Source organism: Artemia franciscana, chromosome 9 (assembly GCF_032884065.1).
Source record: "Artemia franciscana chromosome 9, ASM3288406v1, whole genome shotgun sequence".
Taxonomy (NCBI): Eukaryota; Metazoa; Arthropoda; class Branchiopoda; order Anostraca; family Artemiidae; genus Artemia; species Artemia franciscana.
In genome coordinates, this window is record NC_088871.1 from 13056193 (window position 1) to 13083761 (window position 27569).

Here is a 27569-nt window from a genome sequence, read left to right on the forward strand (position 1 = left end):
TTCAATAAAAACAAACAACTTCAGGGACCAGAAAAAACACCAAGAGCAAAGTTGATAAATAAACGCTGTAAGTATGGAAGAGAATGTTATAATGGCAAATGTGCATTTATTCATTAGATCAAGTTATGTTTTCGATCCGACAGATACTAAATTATTTGTTTAATATTTTTATATTAGTTCAAAAATTTTGAGTTTTTATGAGAATCCAAATTAATTATTGTTTAAGCTAATTTTTAGATTCTTGGTAGGTATTTTTTTTATACTATGTTTGTCATTCTTGAAGATGTTCTCTTTGTCGTAAATTTGGATATATAGAGAAAAAGAACATCTTCCCCAATTCGTTTTTGGCACAGAAAAAAGATAATTTTAGCAAAACCAGGCGACAATGAGTGAAGATAGCCTCTTCATGACACCCCTGTCGGTTGAGCAGATAATACTCACTTCAAAGTGAGTGAGGCTGGAAGTTAGCTAAAACTATAGAAATAGGCCTTGAAAAAAAATTCTTTCACTACTAGCAAACTCAAACACGGGCACCCACATTTAGGATCAGGGAAGAGGCCAGTCCTCCATCCTATCCCTTTTTAAGACAAAAATAAACGTATTTTCTCATTATCTGACAATGAGGTAGCTCCTCTAAATTTTTTTTAAGTGATCTCTGGGTTTAAATATTTTTACAAATCTTGTCAGAAAACCCCCTCCAAAGAATATTCCAGAAAATCTCCCAATAACAGTTGAAAGTTGTTCCCATTGAAAACTCTCATATGGAGAATTTCTTCCATGTAAGATCCCCCCCCCATCCCATGGAAAAATCCTCCAGATAATTCCAATCATGATTAAAATCATATCACGGCCAAATTGCCATGCAAATTACAAAAAGAAATCAGTGTTTATGAAAGATAATATGAAAAAAACTTCGTTTTCTTAAAGAGTTAAAGAGGCTGCGTCCCAAAGTCGAACCTTAAAACGTACAGGAATTAGGAGAAGCAGTTGGGGGGCTGCCGCCCCCCAACCTCCCGCTTTTAAAGACTCTTTTGTACAGGTTTTTTGTTGTGGGGGGATGCCGCCCCCCTAACCCCCCGCTCTTGGCTTCGGAAAGGCCCTCTTTTAAGTAAGAAAACAAAAAACCTGTACAAAAGAGTCTCTAAAAGCGGGGGGTTTGGGGGGCGGCAGCCCCCCAACTGCCTCTCCTAATTCCTGTACGTTTTAAGGTTCGACTTTGGGACGCAGCCTCTTTAACTCTTTAAGAAAAGGAGGTTTTTTTCATATTATTTCTGTACGTTTTTCTACAATCCATGGTGGAAGTAATTTAATAATTCCTGTACTCCTCGTACAGGAATTAGGACTGCCTCTCCTAATTCCTGTACGTTTTAAGTTTCGACTTTGGGACGCAGCCTCTTTAACTCTTTAAGAAAACGAAGTTTTTTTCATATTTTGTGAAAAAAAAACCGCCCGATAGGGGACTTGAACCCTTGACCTTAGGATTAAAAGTCCCACGCTCTACCGACTGAGCTAACCGGGCATGTTTGAAGTCTTTCGAAACTTTCGGCCAGATTTTCCCCATGAAGGAAAAGTCGGAGGGGGATGAAATTTGGCAGGTTTCTTAGTTGGAGCTCGGGCTACGAAATGCATCCCTCCCCATCCCTCTGCGACCGCTGGAACCGAAGATTGCTTAACATTGTCGTGGTTCGCCTCTTTAAAGAGGCACGAGTGTGCCTCCTTGACTTGGACCTCATGTTAATAATAGAGAAAAGCCTGGCAAAGAGTTTTAAAAGAAGTTACCAAAATTGGCTGACGATGAAAAATTCAATCACAGTGATTTTAGAAGAAATCACCAGCCAAATAGAGCAAAATATGCTGGAAGGACTGGTGGCCGAGGTTCTCAATCTCAGACAAAGCTCAATAAAAACAAACAAGTTCAGGGACCAGAAAAAAGACTCTTGACAAAAACCATAAAGAGCAAAGTTGATAAATAAACGCTTGAAGTATAGGTCAGAATGCCACAACAACAAATGTGCATTTATTCATTAGACATAGTTATTCTTTTCTAAAATTATTTGTTGACTATTTTTGTATTAGTTTGAAAAATTTGAGTATTTATGGATATCAAAATTAAATATTCCTTAAGATTGCTCTTTTTGCCTTACCTTTGGATATATATATATATATATATATATATATATATATATATATATATATATATATATATATATATATATATATATATCTTCCCCAATTCTTTTTTGGCACAGAATAAGGTTATTTTAGCAAGGCCAGGCGACAATGAGTGGAGATAGCCTCTTCATGACACCTCTGTAGGTTGAGCAAAGTAAATGAGGGGAACCTGGGAGCTAGCTAAAACTACCTAAACGTATAAATAATTCTTTGAAAAAGAACCCTTTCACCAACAGCTAACTCAAACATGGGGACCCACATTTAGGATCGGGGAAGAGGCCGGTCCTCCATCCTATTCCCTTTTAAGACAAAACTAAATTAATGTTGTCGTTATCTGACGATGAGGTAGCCCCACGAAATTTTTCAAGCCATTTCTAGGGTTAATTTTTTTTTAACAAATCACGTCGAAAACCACCCTCCGCAGACAAAAACATTCCAGCAAATCCCCACTTCCATTTAAAAGCTGTTCCCGTGGAAAATTCCTATACACAGAATTTCTCTCATGGAAAAATTCTCCAGATAATTCCAATCTCGAAGAAAAATTTCCCCGGAATACCTCCATATATTAAATTTAGTCAGCAAAGACAAAGTGACAAAAGAATTTCGTGTAGGAATTATCGTCATTTCCCCTGGGTGCTCCAACCGGAAAATTATCAATATGAAAAATCTCAGTCAGACAATTTCCACTTCGCCTACAGAAATGTCTATATACTTCCCAATAACAGATATTATATGTTAACAATGAGTAAATTTTGTAACTTACAGCCTTTTCCCCAGAAACTGTAAGGGTTCACGTTATCCCCAAAGACATAGTTATTGGACCTTTTAACTATGCCGAACAAAATGACAATATAGTTTTGATTGGACGGCTTCGAAGGTGGGAGGGGTATAGGAGGGGGCAAGCTACCATCCAATCTTTTTTCTGGTAAAAAATAAAAAAAAATCCGCATTTTTATGTACAGGAGCTTGAAATCTCTATAGTAGGGTTTTCTGATATGCTGAATCTGATGATGTAATTTTGAATAGGGTCCTTTGACGTTTCGGGGATATGTGGGCCTTTTTCAAAAACCGAGAAAGTTTGCTCAGGATTTTAGCTTTTGATGGGTAACATGAAACTAAAGAATTTTTCCAATAATTCTTCGAAATTCCTATTGTAAAAAAAAAAAAAAAAAAAAAAAAAAAAAAAAAAAAAAAAAAAAAAAAAAAAAAAAAAAAAAAAAAAAAAAAAAAAAAAAAAAAAAAAAAACGTCAGGCAGCATTTGTGGGTGGAAACAATTCCTAAATTAGAAAATAATATATTACGAAAAACTAGAGAAATCTCGGTATTCTGGGCAACCACTCACAAGATCCACACTTCCCATTCAAAGTCATTGATGAACTACTAATAAGCTAAATGTTTATTTTGTTTTATTAATAAACCAACAATATGAAATTCTGCCATAGGGGCCCAATGTTTTATTGTTTATTCGGAAGTTCTAGTGTAGTTTTTAAGAGCATAAAGTGATCGGAGGACAACTAGCCCCTCACGCCTTTTTTCCCCAAATGCATCCGATGAAAATTTTGAGATAGCCATTTTGTTAAAAATAGTTCAAAAATCAGATAACAAAACTCTAGGGTCGAAGTTAAACCCTGGGCTCATATATGGTTCTTATGGAAGGGGTGCTCGCATAAACTGCAGAGAGGGCTCATTTGACTTGCAATAGAAAGTTCTAGTTCCCCCCAATATAAAGAAAACACTGGAGTCGACACTACCTCCAGAGCCCGGAGACAAGAGTTTTAAGGTGTGCCCCAGGGGCATACAAGGTATTTTTATAAAAGGGTTGGTCGCATAAACTTCAGAGGTGGGTCATTTGATTAGAAATTAAAAGTTCTTGTTACTTTTTATGAGTAAAAAGTTGTCGGAGGCCATCCCCCCACACACCCTTTTTAGCCCAAATGCATCCAATCAAAATATTGAGACAGCTAGCTTGTTTGAAATAGCCCAACGATCAGATAACAAAAAGTCGGGGTCAACATTGAAATAGCCCAACGATCAGATAACAAAAAGTCGGGGTCAACATAAGCCTTCTGAGCCCGGGGGAAGTGTTGCAACTTATACCACAAGACATATAAGGTTTATATGGAAGAAGTGATCTTATAGACTTCGGAGAGGATTCAAATGATTAGAAATTGGAAGTTCTAATTCCATCTTTAAAAGCCAAAAGTGATCCAATGGCAGCTACCCCCTTCAACCTTCTTTACCACAAATGCGCCCGATCAAATTCTTTATATAGCCATTTTGTTCAAAATAGACCAAAGATCATATGACACAAATTCCGGGGATAACACAGCCCTCCAAAAACCGGGGGCAAAGGTTGTAAATTATGCTCCGTGGCATATAATGTTTTTGTCGAAGGGATGGTCGTATAAACTTCGGAGGGGGCTCATTTGATTGTAAATCGAACGAGTGCCCTTTTTTAGCGTCAAAAGCTATCAGACGGCAACTAGCCCCCCACGGACTTTTTTCCCAAACCCATCTGATAAATATTTTGAGAGCCATTTGCAATAAATTGTTTCAACGGTACTTGTATAAAATACCCCCTAGAACTGAAAAAGTGAGTTTAGGTTAATCATAATAAAATGTAACTAAGTATGATAAAAATTTAATACTTCAGAAACAATTTGGGCTATATATTTGCACATTAGTGGGGAAAGATTAAAGTACAGCGGGTCTGCATACAAAATATGTTAGCTATAATTATTCTGATATTATGAAGTAAGAATTGTTTTCTGATTTCACACTGTCCAAAAACTTTACCCCCAAACCCCCATATGGAAAATAATAGCCAAAATTATATATTTACCATCTATTTTGTCAATTCTCTTTGTCTTTTCTAAAGCTAAGTTGAAAGAAACTAGCGAAAGAAACTGGTTTACAGTGCGTCAAGGCATAACCAACTTGAGCTGCAGAGGGTATAAGGACCGTTCAAACATCCGATATTAGAAACTACGGGGTAGACACCCCCCCCCGCCCAGATTCCAAAGGATAGTGTTTTAAGTTATACCTTAGAGGCGTATACAATTTTTATGGAAAAGGTAGCCGTATAAACTTCGGAGGACACTAAAATGATTAGAAAGTAATGTTCTAGTTCCCTTTTTAAAGAGTCAAAAGGAATCCCAGGGCAACTAGCCCCCCCCCCCAAACAGCACTCTTTACCCCAAATGCGCCCAATCGAATTTTTTACACAGGTATATTGTTCAAAATAGAGCAAGGATCATATAACAAAAACTCCTGGGATAACATGGCACCCCAGTACCCGGGGGCAAATAAGGTTTTTATATAAGGAATGGAAGTATAAACTTAGGAGGGGGCTCATTCGATTGTAAATCAGAATTTATTCTACCCTTTTTACGAGTCAAAAGTGATCAAAGTGCAACTAGCCAACACACCCCCCCCCCCAAGGCCCTTTTTTCTCCAAATGCATCGGATCAAATTTTGAGATAGCCGTTTTTTTCAAAATAGTTTAAAGATCAAATAACAAACTCCAGGGTCGATGCAACCCCCCAGAGTCCGCAGAAGTGTTGTAAGTTGTGCCCCGGGGGCATATAAGGTTTTATGTAAAGGGTGGTTGCCTAAACTTCCGAGGAGGCTCATTTGACTGGAAGTTAAAATTCTAGTTACCTTTTTAAGAGTCAAAAGTGATCAAAGGACATCTACACTCCCCCCTTAAACATATGCATTCAATCAAAATTTTGAGATAGCCATTCTGCTTGAAATAGACTAACGATAAGATAACAAAGCTTTGGGTACAATATAGCCCTCCCCCGAGCCCAAAAGAAGGATTGTAACTTGTGCCCCACGACATATAAGGTTTTAATGGAAGAGGTAAACTGCAGAGGACACACAAACGACTAGAAATTGAGAGTTCCCTTTTCGAGAGTCAAAAGTGATCTGATGGCACCGACCCTGTTTTTCCCAAATGCTCCCGATCGAATTTCTGAGATACTCATTTTGTCCAAAATAATCGGAAACCGAAGGTTATAGTTTCTTTTTTAAGAGTCAAAAGGGAGCGGATGGGAACTATCCCCTTGTCCTCTTTAACCTCATATCCATCCGATCAAATTTTTGAGATGGCTATTTTGTAAAAATAAGTCAAAGGATCAGATAACAAAAACTGCAGCGTTAGCATAGCCCCCCAAAGCCCGGGTGCAATTGTTGTATGTTACGCCCTGGAGGTATATACGGTTTATATACGAGAGTTTTTAAAATAGTTTACAGATCAGATAAGCCCTCCCTCCCCCCATTCCCATTCAAACTTATTGACGATATTTTATTCCAGAAATTATAGGAACTCACCCCTGACCCCCGTGGCCCAACTCTTCCCCCCCAAACACAAATTATTAACGATATTTTATTCCTAAACTTATGGGAACTGACCTCTGGTCCCCCATGACCTGACCCCCCACCAAAAAATACCAATGACATATCATTGAAACCCACCCTGCCTCTCCCTCCATGGCCAAATACCCCCACCCCACCCAAAAAACTTACTAACAATATTTTATTCTGAAAATCACGGGTATCCACTTCAATTTTATTAGCTCTTTACAAAACTATTCAAGATACCTATATTCTTCACTAGAAACAAGAGTTTGATGTTTGTTTCTCTAACAGTAAAAGCATAAGGCCTACTGCACATATGGCACTTTACTTAAACTAATTATATTACAAATACTTTCTTTTTTGCTTATTACAACATTGAAAATAAAATGAAAACTGTAGTAAAACCAGGCAAGGATTTACCAATAGACCCACTAGGCCATGTGGCTTTCACTATTCCCGAAGTATGGGGGGGATTTCCCCGAAAATCTTGCAAAAACGAAGCGGAAAAGACGCTTGGGCCTAAAAGCGTCAATGCTGTAAATCTGTTCTGAGTGACAAAATCTTGAGCTGGTGAGCTTTCAGCAGTTTATATCATAATGTATCAAATGTTCAATTTAACTTTATTAGTTCTTGCCGACTGTTAATTTTATTTTGGATTAAAATTATTCTGAAGTAAGGAATTTTGAAAAACTTGAAACTTTGGCAATCAAAAACGAACAAAAATTAATAAAACAAAATTCCAAAGAAGTAGTTTTTAAAGAAAAGTAAGGCGACATTAAACCTAAGATCAGAAGAAAAAGAAACCTATAATTAACTCAAAACGACCAGAAATTACTATTGAAGAATAAATGACCCCCCCTCCCCCACAAAAAAGAATATAGAAATTAAATAAACAATCATAGCAAAACAAGTGTTAATATAAATGAATAAATCAATCTTAAAACGAGTTAAGCTTGAATTGAATATGCACATAAAGCTTAAGACGAACAAAATATTTTGCTATTTAAGCATAAATGAAACCCAAATGGAAAAGAAATTAAATAGACAATCATAGCAAACAAACATACAACAAGTAATAATATAAATGTATAAATAATACTTAAAACGAGTGAAACTTAAATTGAACATGCTATCAAGCTTGAAACGAGCAAAGATCCTAACAAACAAGCGTTTGGTTTAAGCCTCCTTCTTTCACTCTATAAGTCTAAAACCCACTGCGTCATTGGCACTTTATTGAAAACGAATTATAAGAAAAATATTTTCTTATGCAATTAATAGAGCACTGAAAATTAAAATAAAATTAACAGTAAAACTAAATTTAGAACTGATGAGCTTGCAGCAATAATATGATTATATATCAAATATTCACTTTAATTCTATTAGTCCTTTCCGAGACTGTTCAAGACAAATATATAGTTCCACTACAAGCTAGAGTTTGGATACTGCCCCCTTCTCTAACTATTAATGAGGAATAAAGTTATTTATTATGAAGTCTAAAGCCCACTGCGTCATTGGCGCTTCACTGAAAACGTATTATATTACAAATATTTTCGTTTCCAGTTATTACAGCATTGAAAATAAAAATACAAATTCCATCATTATATATAAAGTATTCAGTTATATTTTACTTGTACTTTTTAAGACTGTTCAAGACACACATAGTTTTTCAGTAAAGCGTCAATGATGCAGTAGGTTTTAGACTTTTACAGTGAGAGAAAGAGGCTAAAGCTAAATTCTTGTTTTTTGTGATCGGTTTGTGTTTTTGCTCGCTTTATGCTTGATTTGCATATTCAATTTGAGCTTCACTCGTTTTAAGATTAATTTATTCATTTATATTAGTACCTGTTGCATGTTTTTTGCTACGATTCTTTATTTAGTTTCTATTCGTTTTAGATCTCCTTTATTCTTTAGCAGTCTACACGGAAAGCAGGTCGTCCTTGTCTGGGTCATAATAAAGATTTAAATGATGTCATAAATAAAGATTTAAAGGAAATGGAAACTTCCTGGGAGGGTGTAAAGAGGGAGGCTTTAAATAGATTAGGTGGGAGGAGGAGGAGCGTGCGTAGCTGTGTTGGCCTCAGGCGGCTTGGTGCTGCAGTGAGTTATTAGTAGTAGTAATTTCTAGTCGTTCTGAGTTTGAATTATTGTAGGTTTCTATTTCTTTTGATCCTAAGTTTAATATGGCCTTTATTTTTCTTTAAAAATCCACTACTTCGGAAAGTATTTTTTAATTGAATTAGCCATGCAACAGTAGAACTCTATAACCGAGGCTGTATCTAGGATTCTCATTCAGGAGAAGGTTGGGGGAGGTTACAATCCATCACCACCCTGGGAAAAGACCCGTCTCCAACCATTATTACTCTTAACATTTTAAGAACGTCTAATGCTCTTTTTGAACCTTTTTGCTTTCGTTTTTGTCATGTGAATAAAGGAACCTCACTATGTATTACTAATAAATGAAAATGTTCTATCGACCTAATATTTTCGTTTTTCTAAAGGTTGTCATATATTTGTGCTGTTTAATTTTCTTACCCCTCGCCCCCCAGTTAAAACTTTGCATACATATTTTACTGCAACCTAAGCATTCCGGGCTCTGATGGCCTATTAGCGTACTATTAAAAAATAGACAAACATTTTGATGATACTGATCCTTCAAATAAATCCCAGGATTTAAAATATATTCAGACTTATAAAAAAAAAAAAAAAAAAAACACTGAAAGTATAAGAATATCAAAGAAGAGGCCTCTCTTTTGAACCCCGTGATTGAAAATTTCATGTTTAAGAGCGGGACCATATCCAAAGATTTTGTTCAGAGCGGGTGGGAGAAAAACCTGCAAAATACAACAAAGTGGTGACGGGTCACTTTGAGCAGAATATAACAACATCCATAGGCCCAAAAGTCAAAAGGTGATAACACTACTGCACCCTCGGGGTACACAGGAAGGAGGGGAGGGGGAAGAAACTGGTACTATCCTGAACTCTAAAGATTCTACAGCTGCCGCAGATACATCACAGCTACAGGGAACCTATCCAAGTGCTCAGCACAAACCCGAAGCATTTGGACAACTGGGAGCCTAATGGGAGATAGATGGGACCAAATTGACTGGTACAAAAGAAGCTTCCAAAATCTCTATCTCCAAGAGTGAAAAACATTATTCTACGAGCTGCTACGTAAATTATTTACACAATCAAAATAGATTATATGAAAGCAATTAGAGTTGTTGAATAAAATTGAAATATAAGTTGTGGATATAGCCTTAGAGCAGATCACATTTCACCACAAGAAGCAAGTAAATTTGCTGAAATAATATACACCAAAAATACAACCATTTAGAAGAATCACTGACCTTCGCTATCTTTCTATTTATTACACTGATTGAAAGCAACTTTTACTTCCTATCTCCCCATCGACTTTCCATGTTTTTATTTGATAGTCAGAGATTCGGAAACAGAAAAATTATTGATAGTCAACTGCTGCACCAAAAAAATTTCTCGAATCAACTTGATTATGTAATCCACATTATATCCTTAAAAAACATATTCATTGATTTGGGAATCCACCTCCCTACCGATCCCGGGAATCGGCCGATCCCACCAGACGAACCAAGAAAAAATTCTGGCACCAACCTATCCGGGGATTAGGAGGTTCGACCCCCCCACCCGCGGTTTTTTTTATAGCTCGTAAAAAATAACAAAAATGCACATAAGCAAATTTTTCATACGTATTCTGGTACCCCCCCCCCCAACAAAAAATCAAGGACACGGCCCTGATCCATCGCTTATCATTATAAGTGGATCTTCTTTATATTGAATAATTAAAGGTCAGAATAGGATTACATCTATAATTAACTTGCTTTTGGGTAAAATTATAGCAGTTCATATAATATAATAATCGCTTCTACCGTAAGTTCAAATTTAAGCATCTTTTGAGCTCTTAAAAATGACAAATTTTCTAAAAGTTATGACAGTTCTTATAACTGCCTTACCAACTAAGTGAATATACCACTCGATGCCTTGCACTTTTTGAGCTCTAAAAATGACGAATTTTCAATTAAATTATGAGTTATCGCTCGTTTTCCACAAAATAATACTACGTTTTCTCAGCGCCATCTTTTTTTGGTCTTAAAAACAGTAATAATAATGCTACATTTTCTCAGTGCTAAAATTATTTATTATAAGGTTAGTTTAGGTTAGGTTAAAAGTGCTTAAATTTGAAATTAGGGTAGAATTATTATCTTCGCAAAAAGCATAAAAAAAGGCATCGAGTCATATGCTCTTTATTGGTAAGTCAGTTATATGAACTGCTATAAATTTACCGCTTTTTATTTAAGATTAATTTCGGTCACCTCTTTCGTGAAAAACAGACAATTACTTTTTGTTAAACTAATTATTTTACATATGTTGACATAAAACACAAAAATTTGTACACACGTTTTTGTTAAGGACTATTATTTCAAATCCTTTCTCTTATTAGGCCAAGCAAATACGTGTCCAATAATAGTGGAATAAAGCAAAAATTGAAATTGGTAATGCATATCTGAGACAATTAATTTTTGAGATCGCATGATGTCAATAGCTTTGCCAATACTGCATCCGGATTTGATTCAAATCGGATGGGCAAAGATTCGATGGAAAGGGGAAAAATGATTATTGTTGTAAATGAAAAACAGATCTTTCAAGTAATTCATAACTATTATTAAAGCGTCCAAGTAATTCATAACTATTATTAAAGCGTCTCCTCTTTTATTGCGTATTTAAAGGTATAAACTGTAAAACATCTGTAATCAACTTACATTGAAACAGGCCCTTGACCCACCACGTCCTCCTCCACGTCCACCACCTCTTTCAGCTCTTGGCTCTGTGCATTCTTGCGACATATGTCCTTCTTGATTACACTAAAAGGAGATAAGAAAGTATGCTTTATGTAAGAAACAAGATTTAATGGACAGGTGCAGGGAGTAATTAGGAGCTAATGGGGAGTTACACTTATCCTCCCCCTCAATATTGAAATATAGCTTTTTAGGGGACATTTTCATTGAAAAATACCTTATTTTTCTTGTTTTATTGAAAGAATTGAAAAGAAAAAACTAAATTGTCCCATCTTGAATATAAGCGATATCTTTTGCCCTGTTCTTCAAACAAATGAATTGATCTTTACATGGAGGGGGAGCCAGTTTTTTTGGGCATAATTTTAAGAACTATGAGAAAAAAGAAGGGTTTTTCAAATGAAAGTAAGGAACAACATTAAAACTTAAACAAACGAAAATTATTAAATATATTGGGGAGGTCATTCCCTCCTCAATACCTCGCTCTTTACGCTAAAATTTTTTTGGAACCGTAAAAATGCTTATTATTCTGATTAAACAGCCCTTGCGTTCCAGGAGTCACTCTTAAATAATTGCAATAAAAAAGTCAAACTTAATCGTAAAGATTGAGGTTTTGAGGAGGGTTCCTACTGCTGCTTCAGTTGAAACTTCCTTTCAGTTGAAAGGAAGTAGCTTGTTTTTTGTCGTTTGTTTTCTTTATACAGATGCTAGAGATTTTTTATTAAAATTTATGAAAACTAGAAGCGAAGATAGGAACAAATCTGTGTCACTAGTGACGGTGTGGAAAAGCTTCGCTTCCGACCTGGAAGCAATCTTCCAAATGAAGAAGAGATTTGTCTGCTTTTGCATGACAGTTAGCAAACTCGATTTTTTAATCGACGGAGAATTCTCCTTCATTTGAGACGTGAAAAGCAATTGGAATAGCTCTAATTAATGGTTTAATTCCTTGCTTATAGTCGTTCACAAATGGCACTACAAACGGCATTTTTTGTACCGTGTCTCAAGTGGAAAAGCTGGGGCTATTGGGCGAGCAGATCTTTTAAGAGTGATGCTTAATGGCTCATTCGAAGGCTATTGCTCATATATACGTTCATTTCTTATCAATTTTACCATTGGTAAGTGCGATATAGCACTGAACAAAACACTTTTGGTGTCACTTCTCAAGTGGAAAAGCTTGTACATAACAGGTACTATTATAATAGTTGTTCCAGAACCCTTAACTGGAGGTTTTAAAGAACCCCTCCCAGCCCCCTTACTGTTTCATAAACTGTCTGCTCCTCAGTAGGCTACTGAAACGTTAGTAGGCTACCACACCATCGTAGGTAGATGTTTAATGGTTCAATTAAAAGCTATTGCTTATATTTCCTAGGTTTTTACAAATTCTCCCATCTATTAGATTTCACAGATTTTAATGTTAATTAGTTTCTGAGGAGAATTTGCAATGAAATCTTTGTCATGGTTGAGGCATTAGCTTCAACCTACTAAAAAGCAATCCACAGCCCATAGTAATTCAAAGTTAAACAAGAGCTAAGAGCTCATATGGCACTTGTGACGAGGTCAGAAGAGCCAAGAGCTCATATGGCGCTTGTGACGAGGCAAGAAGAGCTAAGAGCCAAGAGCTCATATGGTATGAGCTCTAACAAAATTCTAAGAATCAAAAGATTGATTTAAAAGAAAAATCAGAGGCTTAATGCCGGTCAGGATTTAAAATAAGAGCTCTGAGTCACGATGTCATTCCAAATATCAAAATTCATTAAGTTATAAATACCTCATCTTTTCTAATTTTCCCTTTCCTTTCAGTCCCCCAGATGGTCGAATCGGGGAAAACAACTTTATAAAGTCAATTCGTGCAGGTGCCTGACACGCTTACCAATTTTCATCGTCCTTGCACATCCAGAAGCACCAAATTCACCAAAGCACTGGACCCCCTAACTCCCCCAAAGAGAGCGGATCCAGTCCGGTTACGTCAATCACGTATCTAAGACCTTTGCTTATTCTACCTACCCAGTTTCATCCTGATATTTCCACTCTAAGCGTTTTCCAAGTTTTCCGTGTTCCCCTCCAACTCCCCCCAATGTCACCAGACCTGGTCGGGATTTAAAATAAGAGCTCTGAAACATGAGTTCATTCTAGATATCAAATTTCATTATGATCTGGTCCCCCTTTTTTAATCTAAAATACTTCAATTTTTCTAATTTTTCCGAATTAACAACCCCCTCCCACCAAAGAGAGCGGATCCCTTACAATTATGTCAATTACGTATCTAGAACTTCTACTTATTCTCCCCATCAAGTTCCATCCCGATCTCTCTACTCTAAGCGTTTTCCAAGATTTCTGTTTCCACCCTCCAACCCCCTATGTCCCCGGATACGATTCAAATTGAAAATGCAGCATTCGAGACATAAGATCTTTGTATGTATCAAATGTCATTAATATTCGATCACCCATTCGTAAAATAAAGATACCTCAATTTTCACGTTTTCCAAGATTTCCAGTCCCCCCCCCCAATGTCACCGGATCTGGTCGGGATTTAAAATGAGAGCTCTGAAGCACAAGATCCTTCTAAATATCCAATTTCATCAAGATCTGATTACCCTTTCGTAAGTTACAAATATCTCTTTTTTTCTAATTTTTCCGAATTGCCCCCCCCCCGCCAACTCCCAAAAAAGAGAGCAGATCGGGTCCAGTAAGTCACGTATCTTGGACTAGTGCTTATTCTTCCCACCAGGTTTCATCCTGATCTTTCCACTCTAAGCCTTTTCCAAGATTTCCCCCCGCCCGACTCCCCCCAGTGACACTGGATCCAGTCAGGATTTAAAATAAAGAGATTTGAGGTTACGAGGTGCTTCTAAATATGAAATTTCATTAATATCCGATCACTCCTTCGTAAGTTAAAAATACCTCATTTTTTCTAATTTTTCCGAATTAGCCCTCCCCCAAAGACTGCGGATCCGTTCCGGTTATGTCAATCACGTATCTAGGACTTGTGCTTAGTTTTTCCACCAAGTTTTATCTCGATCCCTCCACTCGAAGCGTTTTCCAAGATTTTAGATTTCCCCCTCCAACTCTCCCTAATGTCACCAGATCCAGGCGGGATTTAAAAGAGCTCTGAGACAAGATATCCTTCTAAATATCAAATTTCAATAAGATCCAATCACCCGTTTGTAATCTAAAAACACCTCATTTTTTCAAATTTTTCCAAATTAACCCCCCACCAGATGATCAAATTGGGAAAACGGCTATTTCTAGTTTAATCTGGCCTGGTTTCTGATACGCCTGCCAAATTTCATTGTCCTAGCTTATCTGGAAATGCCTAAACTAGCAAAACCGGGACAAATAGACCGATAGAATTTGCGAATGCTTTATGGCGCTTGGTTAATACCAAGTGCCCTAATAACGTTAAAACAGTCTTTTATTTCAGGCCTAACAGGTTAGTAGAACATCATAAGAGAGGTGCTTAAGAACTCATTCAAAAGTTATTTCTCATATGTACATGGTTTATATAAATTCCGGCATCTGCAAGTACCATATGGCACGAAAAAAAGCACTTCTTATGCCGTTTCTCAAGGGGTTGGGCTAGGGGGCTACCAGAACATCTTACATAGATTATTGATAGCCCATAAAAAAATATTGCTCATATCTACGTTCTTCCTATAAATTCCACGATCTGCAAGTTTCAAATGACATTAAAAACGGCACTTTTGGTACCATGTTTCAAGTGGAAAAACTGGGGCTAGTGGATTACCATAACTTTTTATAGTAACTTTTAATAATTTTTGTCTGCTTTAAGTTTCAACTTCGCTCTTTACTTCCCTTGGAAAAACTTCGTTTTTTTAAAAATAATTAATGAAATGCAGAGAACCTAAAATTGGTGAAGGAGATCTGAGGCAATTAATTTTAAACTCCAGTGTAAGTAATTTTTACTATTATCAATGTCTCCTTTTTATATTGCAAAATTCAAGTTTTAAACTGAAAAAAATATCTGCAAATCAACTTACATTGTAACAGGCCCTTGAACCACCGCGTCCTCCTCCGCGTCCGCCACCTCTTTCAGCTCTTGGCTGTGTGCACTCACGTGACATATGCCCTTCTTGATTACACTGAAAGTAGATAGGAGAGTATAATTCATATAAAAAACAATAATTTTAATTAAAACAACAGTTTTAATTGAAAGTTATAGAGAGCAAGGACCAATTGGGAGCTAGTGTGGAGTTGCATTTGCCCCCCCCATCAATTATGTAAAATAGCGCTTTGGGGAATACTTCCATTGACAAATGCATTATTTTTCGTTTTTGACCAGGGACAACACCCCTTAGATCTAATATCTGACTGCAAAAGAATTTCGGGTCTATATGATGCTGAATGTTGTTTACAAATGTGAATAACAATGGAAGAAAACATGATATGTTAATTTGATTTGGGGCTAAAAACTTGCTGTATATTATAAAGTAAGAACTTAATTCAATTTTCTTTTGTTTTTTTACATATACTATGGCTAAGTCCGGGACTATCAGGGGAAGTGGAACTCAAAACTTCAATCCATTTTAAGAAATGATACTTTCAACAACTAGATATTATCTGAGCATATGTTTTAACAAGAAAAAAATATATAAGCACATATTTTAATAAAAAAAAAAGCCATAACCTCATATTTCTTTTAATGATAATATGTAATAATAGTTTTAATGATAATTGTATTATTGCTCTTTTATTGAAATTTTAACTTCCATATCAAGCTTTACTAGTTTTTTTCCACTTCCACATCAATTACTTTAGAGACTGATATCTCAGTCTTATAATTTAAGAGAGAAGGGGTAAAGAATCTTCTAGTAAGTAACTACAAAAAAACTTAATTATATTTAATATATAAATAAAAATTATATCCTCTTTATGGTTTGTAGATCCCTAGAACTGAGTTTTTCAGCTAATATCTACAAAAAAAAAAAATAAAATTACACATTTTTTTCTGAGTTAGATGGCCCAGATAGGTATTTGCTTATATTATTCAGGTAAGAATCATTAAAACATAAGTTTGAATTTTGAATTTTCATTTATAGCAATAAAGGGGACCAAAACATAGCAACCATTTCTGACGCTTGTCCCTCAAAGTGAGAGTTTTTGCTAAAATTCCAACAGAGTTAATCAGATTAGAACTATCGAATGTCACTTAAATAGTCACCCAGTTTTAGAGTCTATATTGGATAAGGTAGTGCATTTGCCTCTAAATAAGTGGTGGTTATTTGGGGAAGGAAATCAGACTTTTTTAGTAGGAGAGGAGGGGGAGAAATCAACCCCACCAAATTAACACACTTCAAATATATTCAATTAGTTTTCTTTACAATTCATTCCCCCTAATTTTCGTGTTCTTTGTCGATATAGTAAGAATTTGCTGATCTGTCAGCTATATTATAAGGAGGGAGAGGGAGAAAAGAGGTAAATAACTTCTATCCTAGTTATGTAATATAATTTCGTAAGTAAATAAAAAAACTGCCTAAATTCTGTTTTGTATTCTGTGCAAAAATTAAGACTGCAGTTAATTTGATTTTTTATTTTTGCTGACTTCAGCATTTTGTTAACTTTTTGTATTGTTTGAGGCACGCAGCTTAAACGCTTTGAAATGCAAGATTTCAGTTTAACCAATGCAACTGAATAATGCAGAATTGTTGTGTATTCTGGAAGCAAATTTAGCTGGTAGTCTGTACTCTTAAGGACATATGTTTAAAAATGAAAAATATTTCCTGTTTGTCCAAATAACCCCAGTTATTTACACTTTTGTCAGCAGTATGTATTAAGGCCGTGATTAAGTGAACAGATGGAACTCGAAACCATGTTAAATTAAAAATTTATAGTTAAAATTACTTAAGTATTCATTGGCGGAAGATACTGCTTTTAATATCGGGCTGTAGCCTCTTGAAGATGTTACAAAATGTTTGCTAGGATTTTGCTCTATTTACTCTAATTGCTTAGAAATCTTAGAAAATGTCTAGCTCTTTTTCACAAGTGTACTCGATGAAAGATATTGCTTTTAGAACAAAATTGGTACTACCATGAGCAGAAGACAATAACCTGTTAGAATATTGCAACCATTTTTCGATGTATTTTCCTGTTTTCGAACAGTCCCACAGAATATTTTCAGCTACCTGAAATTTTTACAAGTTTTTTGCCAGAAAGAATCGTTTCAGATCGCCCTAGAGACCAAATTAACAAGCTGGTATAATGAATTGCCAAATTGACAACCTGGTGCTATATGAAGAGTTTTTGACAATCGACGGTCTCTAGAGAATTGAGAGACAGAAGGCTACCCGAACTTCCATTTTGAATCTCAATGTTTTCAAGTTCACTTAATCACGGCCTTAAAAACTATTATTAACAAGAGCTAAGAGCTCATATGGCACTTGTGACAAGGTTGGAAGAGCCAAGAACTCATATGCTATGAGCTCTAGTAACATTCTAAATATCAATAGATTGCTTTAAAAGGAAAATCAGAGGCTTAATGCCGGTCAGGATTTAAAATAAGAGCTCTGAGTCACGCTATCCTTCTAAACATCAAATTTCATTAAGATCCAATCACTCCTTTGTAAGTTAAAAATACTTCATTGTTTTAATTTTTCAGAATTAACCCTCCTCCCCAATTCCTCCAAAGAGAGCGGATCCGTTCCGGTTATTTCAATCACGTATCTAGGACTTATTTTTACCACCAAGTTTCATTCCAATCCCTCCACTCTACCGTTTTCGAAGATTTTAGGTCCCGCCAACTCCCCCCAAAGTAACGGGATCCGGTCGGGATTTAAAACAAGAGCTCTCAGACATGATATCCTTCCAAAAATCAAATTTCATTAAAATCCTATCACTCCTTCGTAGGTTAAAAATACCTCTCTTTTTTCTAATTTTTCAGAATCAACCCTCCCCCTAACTCCCCCATAGAGAGCAGATCCGTTCCGGTTATGACAATCACGTATCTAGGACTTCTGCTTATATTTCCCACCAAGTTTCATCCCGATCCCTCCACTCTAAGCGTTTTCCAAGATTTTAGACCCCCTGCAACCCCCCAATGTCACCAGATCTGGTCGGGATTTGAAATAAGAGCTCTGAGACACAATATCCTTCCAAACATCAAATTTCATTAAGATCCCATCACCCGTTCTTAAGTTAAAAATACTTCATTTTTTCTATTTTTCCGAATTAATCGGCCCCCTACTCTCCCCCCCCCCAGATGGTCAAATCGGGAAAACGACTATTCCTAATTGAATCTTGTCCGATCCCCGATACGCCTACCAAATTTCATCATCCTAGCTTACCTGGAAGTGCCTAAAGTAGCAAAACCAGGACAGACAGACCGACAGAATCGCTATATGTCACTTGGTTAATACCAAGTGCCATAAAAACGACTAGAATTTGGAACACAATTTTATGACTTGGGTTTCTTCCTCACACATGGGTAAATACAAAAGATTTGCAGGTAACCTAAAACAAGTCATAAAACCCCAAATTACAATCCCTGCCATCAACACATATGTGAGAAAACCCTACAATAAAACTAAAACCTTCATAAGTAATTGGTCCTAATATATTTGTTCTTTCACACGCGTTCAAACAAAGGATTCAAATCTAACCAATAAACAAGCCATACAATTGAAACTTGAACCTATACCATCAACATATCGTGAGAACACTAGTTCTACCACCAACAACTCATTGCAGCATGAAGCTGTCTGAACACATTTGCACACACTCCTTCTCACCCAAATATATTCAAAGAATTATTTTACACCCTCCCATAAAGTTTGATTTTCTTTTCAAGCCTTATTTATGACTCCCCTCCCCTTCAACTTTGAATACTTCATATCTGATTAGCTGAGAATGGCTTTTAAAACTACAATTTAGTAATCAATGGCAAGAGCTTCAAGCAGATACTTGTGCACTAAATCTAAAAAAAAATAAAATCAATTAACCAATTTGATTTCTTAATGATTCCTGTTCAAACCAAAGAAAAAAAAATAAAAATGATATTAAGCAAAGTTTTACTACTATTGATGATTCACAATACCCCCAGGCCAACTAAAATCAACACAGCTTTACACACTCCCTCTCAGACCCAATCTATCAAGAGCTTCAATCCAACCTCACTGCCCCTGCTCCCTTCTTTCCTTATGCCTCCCACCTGTTAATGACCTTCTTCGCTCCACATATAATGGCTCCAAATGCCTCCCACCTGATAATGACCTTCTTTGCTCCAACTGATAATGGCTCCAAATGATTGCAAAAAGGCAAAGCACTATTTTTGACTATCTACTGATAATGAGTTAATAAGATCCATTAAGTCCTTTAACAGGTCTTTATTCCGTGTGTACATTTAGTTTGCTAGAGTAAAATGACAACAACAAAGTTAAAAAGAGAGTTCCTGTACTCCCAAAGAGACAAAAATAAATAAATAATAATAATAAAAAAAGTAATCCTTTCATGTTGAAAACCCAATTTTAAAACATGTTAAAACAATGCTAAGGATTTTCATGATTGAATTGCATGAAGTACGAAAAAAAAATTAACGTTCATATTTATCCAATTAGTGCATTATCGTGTTTTCTGATTTATGGAATCAATCCCCAAATCAAGGGAAATTACCCACAAGGAGGGGGGGGGGTCCCCCATGCTTGCGAAAATCACACTGTCTTCAAATAGAACTGGGAAGTAAAATATTATTGTCCCTTCCTCCCAGGTTCAAAATATGTTAAGAACTAACATGCTCGAATTCCCTATGTTTTACATGCTCAAAGTCCAACCAAGTTATTCTTTAAATCTCAAGAGGCACACCTTTATATGTTTGGTTTTAAAACCACATTAGGTTTACTAAAGTAATAATTAAACGAAGCAAACAATTAATTTCCAAAGTAAACAATAATATTAAAAGTAAAACACACGAAGTGTTTAAACTTATGACAGGAGAAAACCAAGAATTTTCCCATTTCTTAAGTTTTACTGTTTTGTTACTTACTGTGTTAAAAAGTAAATCTCGGATTACCGGGAGGTTCTATTAAATCTTTGTTCTTAGAGACTAGTAACCACTTCAAAACATCAATATCTCTATTAACATCCATGAAAAATTATTTATAATGTGTCATGTAAATCCCAAAAACATACAACTTTTTGAAATTTTAGCTCCTCAACAGACCACCCATCATATATGTTTCCAATGATTTAGTTAAACACTATTTTAAATCTCATTGTAGATTCCTCATTTTTGGGCAATTATGTGAATAAGATGAATAGTACTCAATACATATTTGTCCTTTTAATCAAATTTTAAGAAAGTGAGAAAACAAATAATTCCTGAGTCACCATATTTTTTATAAGTTATTTTTCTGTTTTTATGTGTTAATTACATTAGATGTTTACACACATTACTAAAATTATTTTTGGAATGATGAATCACCAACAATCACTGAGCCACCTGGATTCACATGAATCATTTGGAATCACTAAGAAAGAGTTTTCTTGTAGCTTGCATTACTGATTTAAATTTTACACAAAACACCAATCAGGTTAACCAAGACTTTGACATAATAAAATTATGCAATTCACTACAGAGCAAGGATACATTACCCAACTAGATGCCATATTTTGCTTTGGAATGGAACATGCAGGCATTTTTTTTGTAACATTCTGAGAATGCAATAAGTTTCCAGGGATTTTTGATAAGCCAGGTTTTCGAAATAAGTATTATTTCCTTACATTAAAGCATTTTCCACTTGATCCTTCTCCTCTGCCTCCCCTTCCACTTCCTTGGAATCCTGAATCACCATTGGATCGTCCCCAACTGTTGTTGTTACTCTCATCCCATCCATTTGACTCTTTAGCGCCACTGTCATTCCATCCGCCACTTTCTACTGGGTTCCAACCATTATCTAAAGAAAAAATTAAGAAATTAATTTGGTTCTCCAAAATAACATCTTGAATTAATTTTGCAAAATAAAAGAAAGTTTCCCTGGTCAAAGGGCACTTTTTGACCATATAGGATCAGGGCATGGGTACATTTTGGTGGGAGATGGGTCAGAAAATAAGGCTTCCCAAATTTGAGAATTTTATTTGAGTTTTTTTTTTCATTTTCCACGCGGGGATGGCATTGAGGATGGAAACAAATTTGGGCTATATATTTGCAAATGAGTGGGGAGGGGGATCTTTTGCTGTTATGACTTTTAATTAACATTTTGTTCAAACATAAGTAACTGTTAATGCAACATTATTCAAGATAATTATTATTCTGTGTCTTTCTTATTTAGTGATTAATGTTTCAGAAGAATTGTGATAAAATACTAAAATAGTATTTTGCTGATCAGAACCTTTGATTTCAGGAAGTTTTGTGGTGATGTCTCATGCCCTATTCATCTGCAAGGTTTAATGTCTTTCTGTTTCCTGGGTCGTCTGCCCCAGTTCTGGCGCTTATGGAGAACGTTCCTAAAAACAAAGTTTGCCTGTAAAAAATAGGGTGCCATCTTGATTGAAACTATGTAATGAAATAAAAAGAAATATTTTCTCAAATGAAAGCAACTACCAACATTAAAACTTATAAGGAACAGACCTCATTCCACATTTAAGCAGTACTATTCGGTTTCCACTGCTGGAATTCTTTTAATTATGACTTTCTTATTTAGTGAATAATGTTTCAGAAGAATTCTGATGGGTATAATTCCAAATTTATGCTCATTTATCAGGGGAAGACATGCTCTAAAATAGTATTTTGGCGATTAGTTGTTTTTTTCTAGCTTTTTGTAAATTTAAATAGATCAATGCATCAGTTTCTCCCTTTCACCTTTTAAATCATTTGAATTCTTAGTCAAATTATATTAATTAAATTACGTAATTTTAATGATATAATTACAAAATATAAAAATGTCTTAGCCATATTATTTAATCTTATAGTTCATATTACCCCAAAAACATAGTTACGAGGAAATACGTAAAATTAAAAATATACTTGATATGAAAATATAAAATTTGAATTAGACAAAGTTTCACCTTATTTCTTTTTTTTTGTTTTTCATTGTTATTTATTTTTAATTTTTTTAAGCATAAACAGAAAGGCACTTTGAATCTTTCATTATTTATTTTTATATACGTTAATCAAAAACAATAGTTTTATTATTTTATAGTTAGGCCCAAAAAAAAAATATCTATAACTCGTACAAATCATCCCCAAAGACATCCTTCATAGCCTACACAGATGTACCAGCATAAACAAAGTTTTTGTAACACCATCTAAAGATTTAAGAACTGTAAGAAAAGATTATACTTGTTTGTTAAGCTTTACAATAAATATAAAACATGTCATTCAGCAAAATAACAGGACAGTTTGGGGGTTGTTTCGTCACCTCTTCACCTTGAGCGACACTTTAGGGTCTGAAAAGGACACTTCGAAAATAAAGAACACTTTTGATTTTTTTTTCAGATCTAAAGTTTTAAATAAAAAGTTTCTCAATATCAACCCAGGTTTGATATGAACATGCATTTATGCAGCACTGACAAACATCTTCATATCTTTACATCTTAAATTTTGATGACCAGAAAGCACACATTTTGTCTGAATAAGGATAACATTTTCATAAGCAAAGCACACATTTGCAATGATTAGAAAAAAAAGAAACAGATCCTATACAGTTGAAGTGCTTTGTTTTAGTCTGGTCGCACAATTTACAAGGTATGTAAATTTTAACTCAGGGAAGATAATCTTTTTCAATATTTTCTATATAGTTTTATATACCAGTTCCTCCCTTTTGCTGTTTAAATTATTAGAATTCTTAATTTTATTATAAAACATAGAACTATATTATTTAATTTTACAGTTTAGATTATCTTAGATCATACTTGGTCAGATTTTTATTAAACCAAAAATACACTTGAAATAAAAATGGAAATAGTTTCTTTTCGTATTTTTTTTTATTTTCAATTCACTTTAAGGTGAAAGGGCAGCTTGGTCAAATTTTTTTTTTTTTTTACATAATTCAATTTTTTTTTATTTATTTTCAGTTTGGTCAAGACAGATTGTCAGAGTTAGACCTGACACCCTTCCCAAAGACATTATCATCTTGCTGGATGTACCAGTATAATAAGGTTTTTAGAATGTCATCGCAAAATTTATAAATTGAAAGAAAAAATAACCAATGTGTTAAGGCTTATAATTCCTGTCAGACACATCATGGGATTAACCTGCATTGAAAGGACAAGGTAAAGGTATCAACAAAATAATTGTTTGTGAACAAGTTTTCCATTTTCAAGACCCAGCAGTAGGTGGGAGGAGAGGGGGGCAAGTTGGGATGGCCTGTCCTAGGTGCAGAATCTGAGGGGACAAGAACAGGTGTTTTTATATATTTTGGTAGTGATCGAAGGGGGAGCCAAAATTGTCTACAAATGCTGAAAACCCTCAAAATCGGAATGAAATCTGACTGGTGAAGTTAAAATTAACAAACCACAAAGTCTTGAAAAGTAAAGAAAGCTCAGGGGTGCAATATTTAATGAAAAGACTCATATGTGCATTTATGTATTTTTTTAGTAGAACCAACTGCCAAATTAAAGATAAAAGACATTTGGGCAAAAATAAGCAGTATGTGGCTGAAGTGGACTGAGAGTTGAAAATGTTTATTTGAAACCAAAAATGGGATTGGGAGTCATTTATGATGGGTGATAATTACAGAAGTCCTATAGCCCCTGATCAATTTATTTCACAGTTAGCTGCAGGCCTATCTGATATAGTGCATAGAATTAGTTTCCAAAATAATTCTTTTTTCTTCTTTATGGAGATTTCAACATGTCTTATTTTAAGTAGGTTGATGCAATAGAATACCTTGCTGAAAGTAGCCCATCCTGTGCAACTACAAATTGCCTAAACAAATTTAGTATATTATCCTAATAAGTGTTTCAGAAATGGCATTTTTTTCTTGGTCGGCAGAGTTTTCTAGATTTCTAGCATTTCAGGGTGAAAATACAAGGTACTACAACTGACATAGGGACAAGATAGACACAGAGCTCAATTCCTTTTCATGCTCTTTCTAAACGTAATTATCAATTTATTCTTAAATGCAACCCTTCCCCAGGGAGTCTAAATGCCTGTATAGTCTAATGTTATCTAAAACTAACAGGAGACAATTAAAACAATGAAATGCTTGCTTTGAAAAATGAATGAAAATCTAGGTCGTCTCTACCTTTAATAATATGGAACACATCGAGAAGGTTGCCACAACATCATCTGAAATGTAATGACAAAATAACAGGCCTAAAGAGTTACTGTTTGTAGAGAAGATGTTGAAAGTAAGGAATCATCCTTTATGTCCTTCTTTGTACAATTTCTACACAAATCCATTACATATAAAGGACACCAGACAGAAGTTTTATACTCAAGAAGTCCATGAACAAGAGACTTGTCAAGCAAAAGGAAATTTTGAAGATTGAATTTTCTGAAACTACTCTTCTGGTAGTTCAGATTCCTCACAATTCCTGAAACATGCTTATCAAATTTTAGTTGGGTATCAAAATGGATACCAAGGTCTTGCACCAGTTCTTCAGAAGGGACATTTGTACCAGACAAAATATACATCTAATAGGGAGGTATCCTATGACCATAATGTAAAGCAACAAAATTAGATGGATTTATAGATATGGAATCTGATTCACACCACTGAGTCAGAGAATCCAGGTCCTCTTACACAACTTGTACATCTGTTAGATCTTTTCTGGGTAAGTAGAATTTCATATTGTTGGCAAACAACTCTAAAAATGAATGATGGATAGAAGAGGACAAGTCATTAACAAATAAAAAGAATAAACCAGGTCCTAGGAAACTGCCCTGGGGCACTCCACTTTTTACTTCAATCAGAGATGATATAACCTCCCAAACAACTACCTGTTGATTATGCTCCTTTAGATAATCAGCTATGAATGAAACTGTTCTTGGTCCTAGATTGTACATGGCACATTTACATAAGAAATAAGGATACCAATACCTTATCAAAAGTCTTTGAAAAGTCTGCAAAATCCCAAAAATCAACAATTACCACAAGAAGTTGGGTATTACAAAGATCTTTGTTTTCAAAAAACCATGTTGAGCAGGACTACAATGACTATTGCCATCAAAGTACTTTTGAATTCACTCTACAATTAATTTTCCATCACTTGACAAAAAAAAAGATGTGACTGAAATCAACCAATAATTTGTAATACTTGATTTGGAACCCTTTTTCTGAAGGGGTTTTACTAATGCTTCTTCCAGCCAGAGGGACACAACCCATGTGCAAAAGATAAATTAAATATGAAAGTAAGTGGCCCTGCAATTTCTGCAGCAATTTTTTTTATCAATTCATTCACATCTTCATCTGGTGATTTTGATGAGTAATTTTCCAAGAATCCCAAACACTTCCAAGTATGAAAAATATGAATCATTAAAGGGTGAAGTAGTTTCAGGCGATGTTGTTGGTATTTAAGAATGTGAAGGTATTGGTTTTGGCTTAACAAAACAGAAACAAAGGTCTCATTGAAAATGTGAGCCTTTTCAAAATCATTATCAATTGTTAATTGTGCAGTCAGATGTGTGAATGTTGATAGAGAGGGTGCCAGGTTTGGTTTATTTCTATTTACATACTTCCAAAGCATTTTTTGTGATGTAGAACCAGATAGAATAATATGCATCTCAAACTCTTCATGATTGGCTCTAAGAAGCTTAGTAGCCCAATTTCTTGCTTTTGTGTACATGGACGATTTATCATACTTACAATAAAGGCTTGGCTAGACTTGAACTTGCTACATTGGAATCATGATCTCACATCCTTACCATGAACTTTGGGCACAAGTGCCTTAGTTCTGACTATCATTGATTTCTTCTTCCCCCTTCAAAGAAAATTCCCCAATCCATCCTAATACAAGACTTAATACTTGTAGAGCTCCAAATACCTTGTAGCATCCTGCTGGGCATGCTTGCTTATTAGTTTAGTGTTGCTTTATTATGTGCTTATATTATTGTAGCATCCTGCTGAGATTGCTTGCTTATCAGCTTAGTGTTGTTTTTGTTATGTGCTTATGTTGTTATATTTACAGGTGCTTGGGTCTTAATAAAGAGCTAAATCAACTTGAGACATAGGAACTCTACATGGTGTCAGAAGTGGGATTTTGAACAGCAAAGATGGATGGAGTTGCCCCTCCAGCAATCAACTGGGAATCTGAAAATCTTGATGAAGAATGGTCAAAGTTTGAAGAACATGCAAGACTTATGTTTCTAGGCCCTCTCTCTGGTAAATTGGAGAAGATTCAGTGTGCCTATCTACTTATATGGATTGGCGAAAAAGGAAGAGACATCTTTAAAACTTTTGACATTGAAGCCGACGATTCAAATAAAATCGAGCCTTACCTTCTGAAATTTCGTGAGTATGCTGCTCCAAAGAAGAACAAAGTATTTGCCAGATATATCTTCCAGAAACGTGACCAGCGTGATGGAGAGACACTTGAGAAATACATCACAGAGCTGAAGTTGCTAGTCAAGCCATAAGAATACCATGATCCAAAAGAGATGACCAGAGACAAAATCGTCTGTGGAATCAGAAATCCAAGAATACGAGAGAAACTTCTAGCTGACGGCAACAGCCTAACACTTGAAAGAGTAGTCGAAGTTTGTAGGATCTATGAGACGACCCAAGCACAGCTGAAATCATTTGACAACAATTCCCACCATCCCCCAATCAAACAGGAAGTGGATGTAGTATACCGGAAACAACCAAAACCAGCAGACGCAAGATCAAGAACAAAAGGCACAGAGTGCTACTTCTGTGGAGGAATCTATGGCCCTGGACACAGCTGTCCTGCCAAAGGGAAAACATGCTCAAAGTGCAGAAAATTAAACCACTTTGCAAAAGTATGCTGCAGCAAAGTCGTGAATGCTATCGAAAATGACGAACAGAGCCGAATAGCAGAAACTGCTGAAGAAGATGAAATACTGCTATATGCTGTACAGCAAGATGGGAGTAAGGATGAGGCGTTTGTTCCACTGAAGATCAACAATCAGACTACTGTAAGCTTCAAAATTGATACCGGTGCTCAGGCAAACATCATACCAAAACACTACTTTGATCTCCTTGCTCCAAAACCACTCATACAACCAACAAAGCAAAAACTCACCAGTTACTGTGGCTCAATGATCCCAACAGCCGGAACCTGCCTCCTGTCATGCAGCT

At 35.5% G+C, this 27569-nt stretch overlaps 1 protein-coding gene across 2 annotated transcripts in view; it reads right to left on the minus strand.

The window, feature by feature from the left end:
- Positions 1–27569, minus strand: part of LOC136031020 (ATP-dependent RNA helicase vasa-like) — an 80538-nt gene that overhangs the window by 42226 nt on the left and 10743 nt on the right. For both annotated transcript variants that reach the window (XM_065710199.1, XM_065710198.1), the window contains exons 2-4: positions 21091–21263; positions 15360–15461; positions 11329–11430 (exon numbers count right to left, since the gene is read on the minus strand). In XM_065710199.1, coding sequence (XP_065566271.1) covers positions 11329–11430; positions 15360–15461; positions 21091–21263 — 377 coding nt within the window. The remainder of the gene's footprint in view (positions 1–11328; positions 11431–15359; positions 15462–21090; positions 21264–27569) is intronic.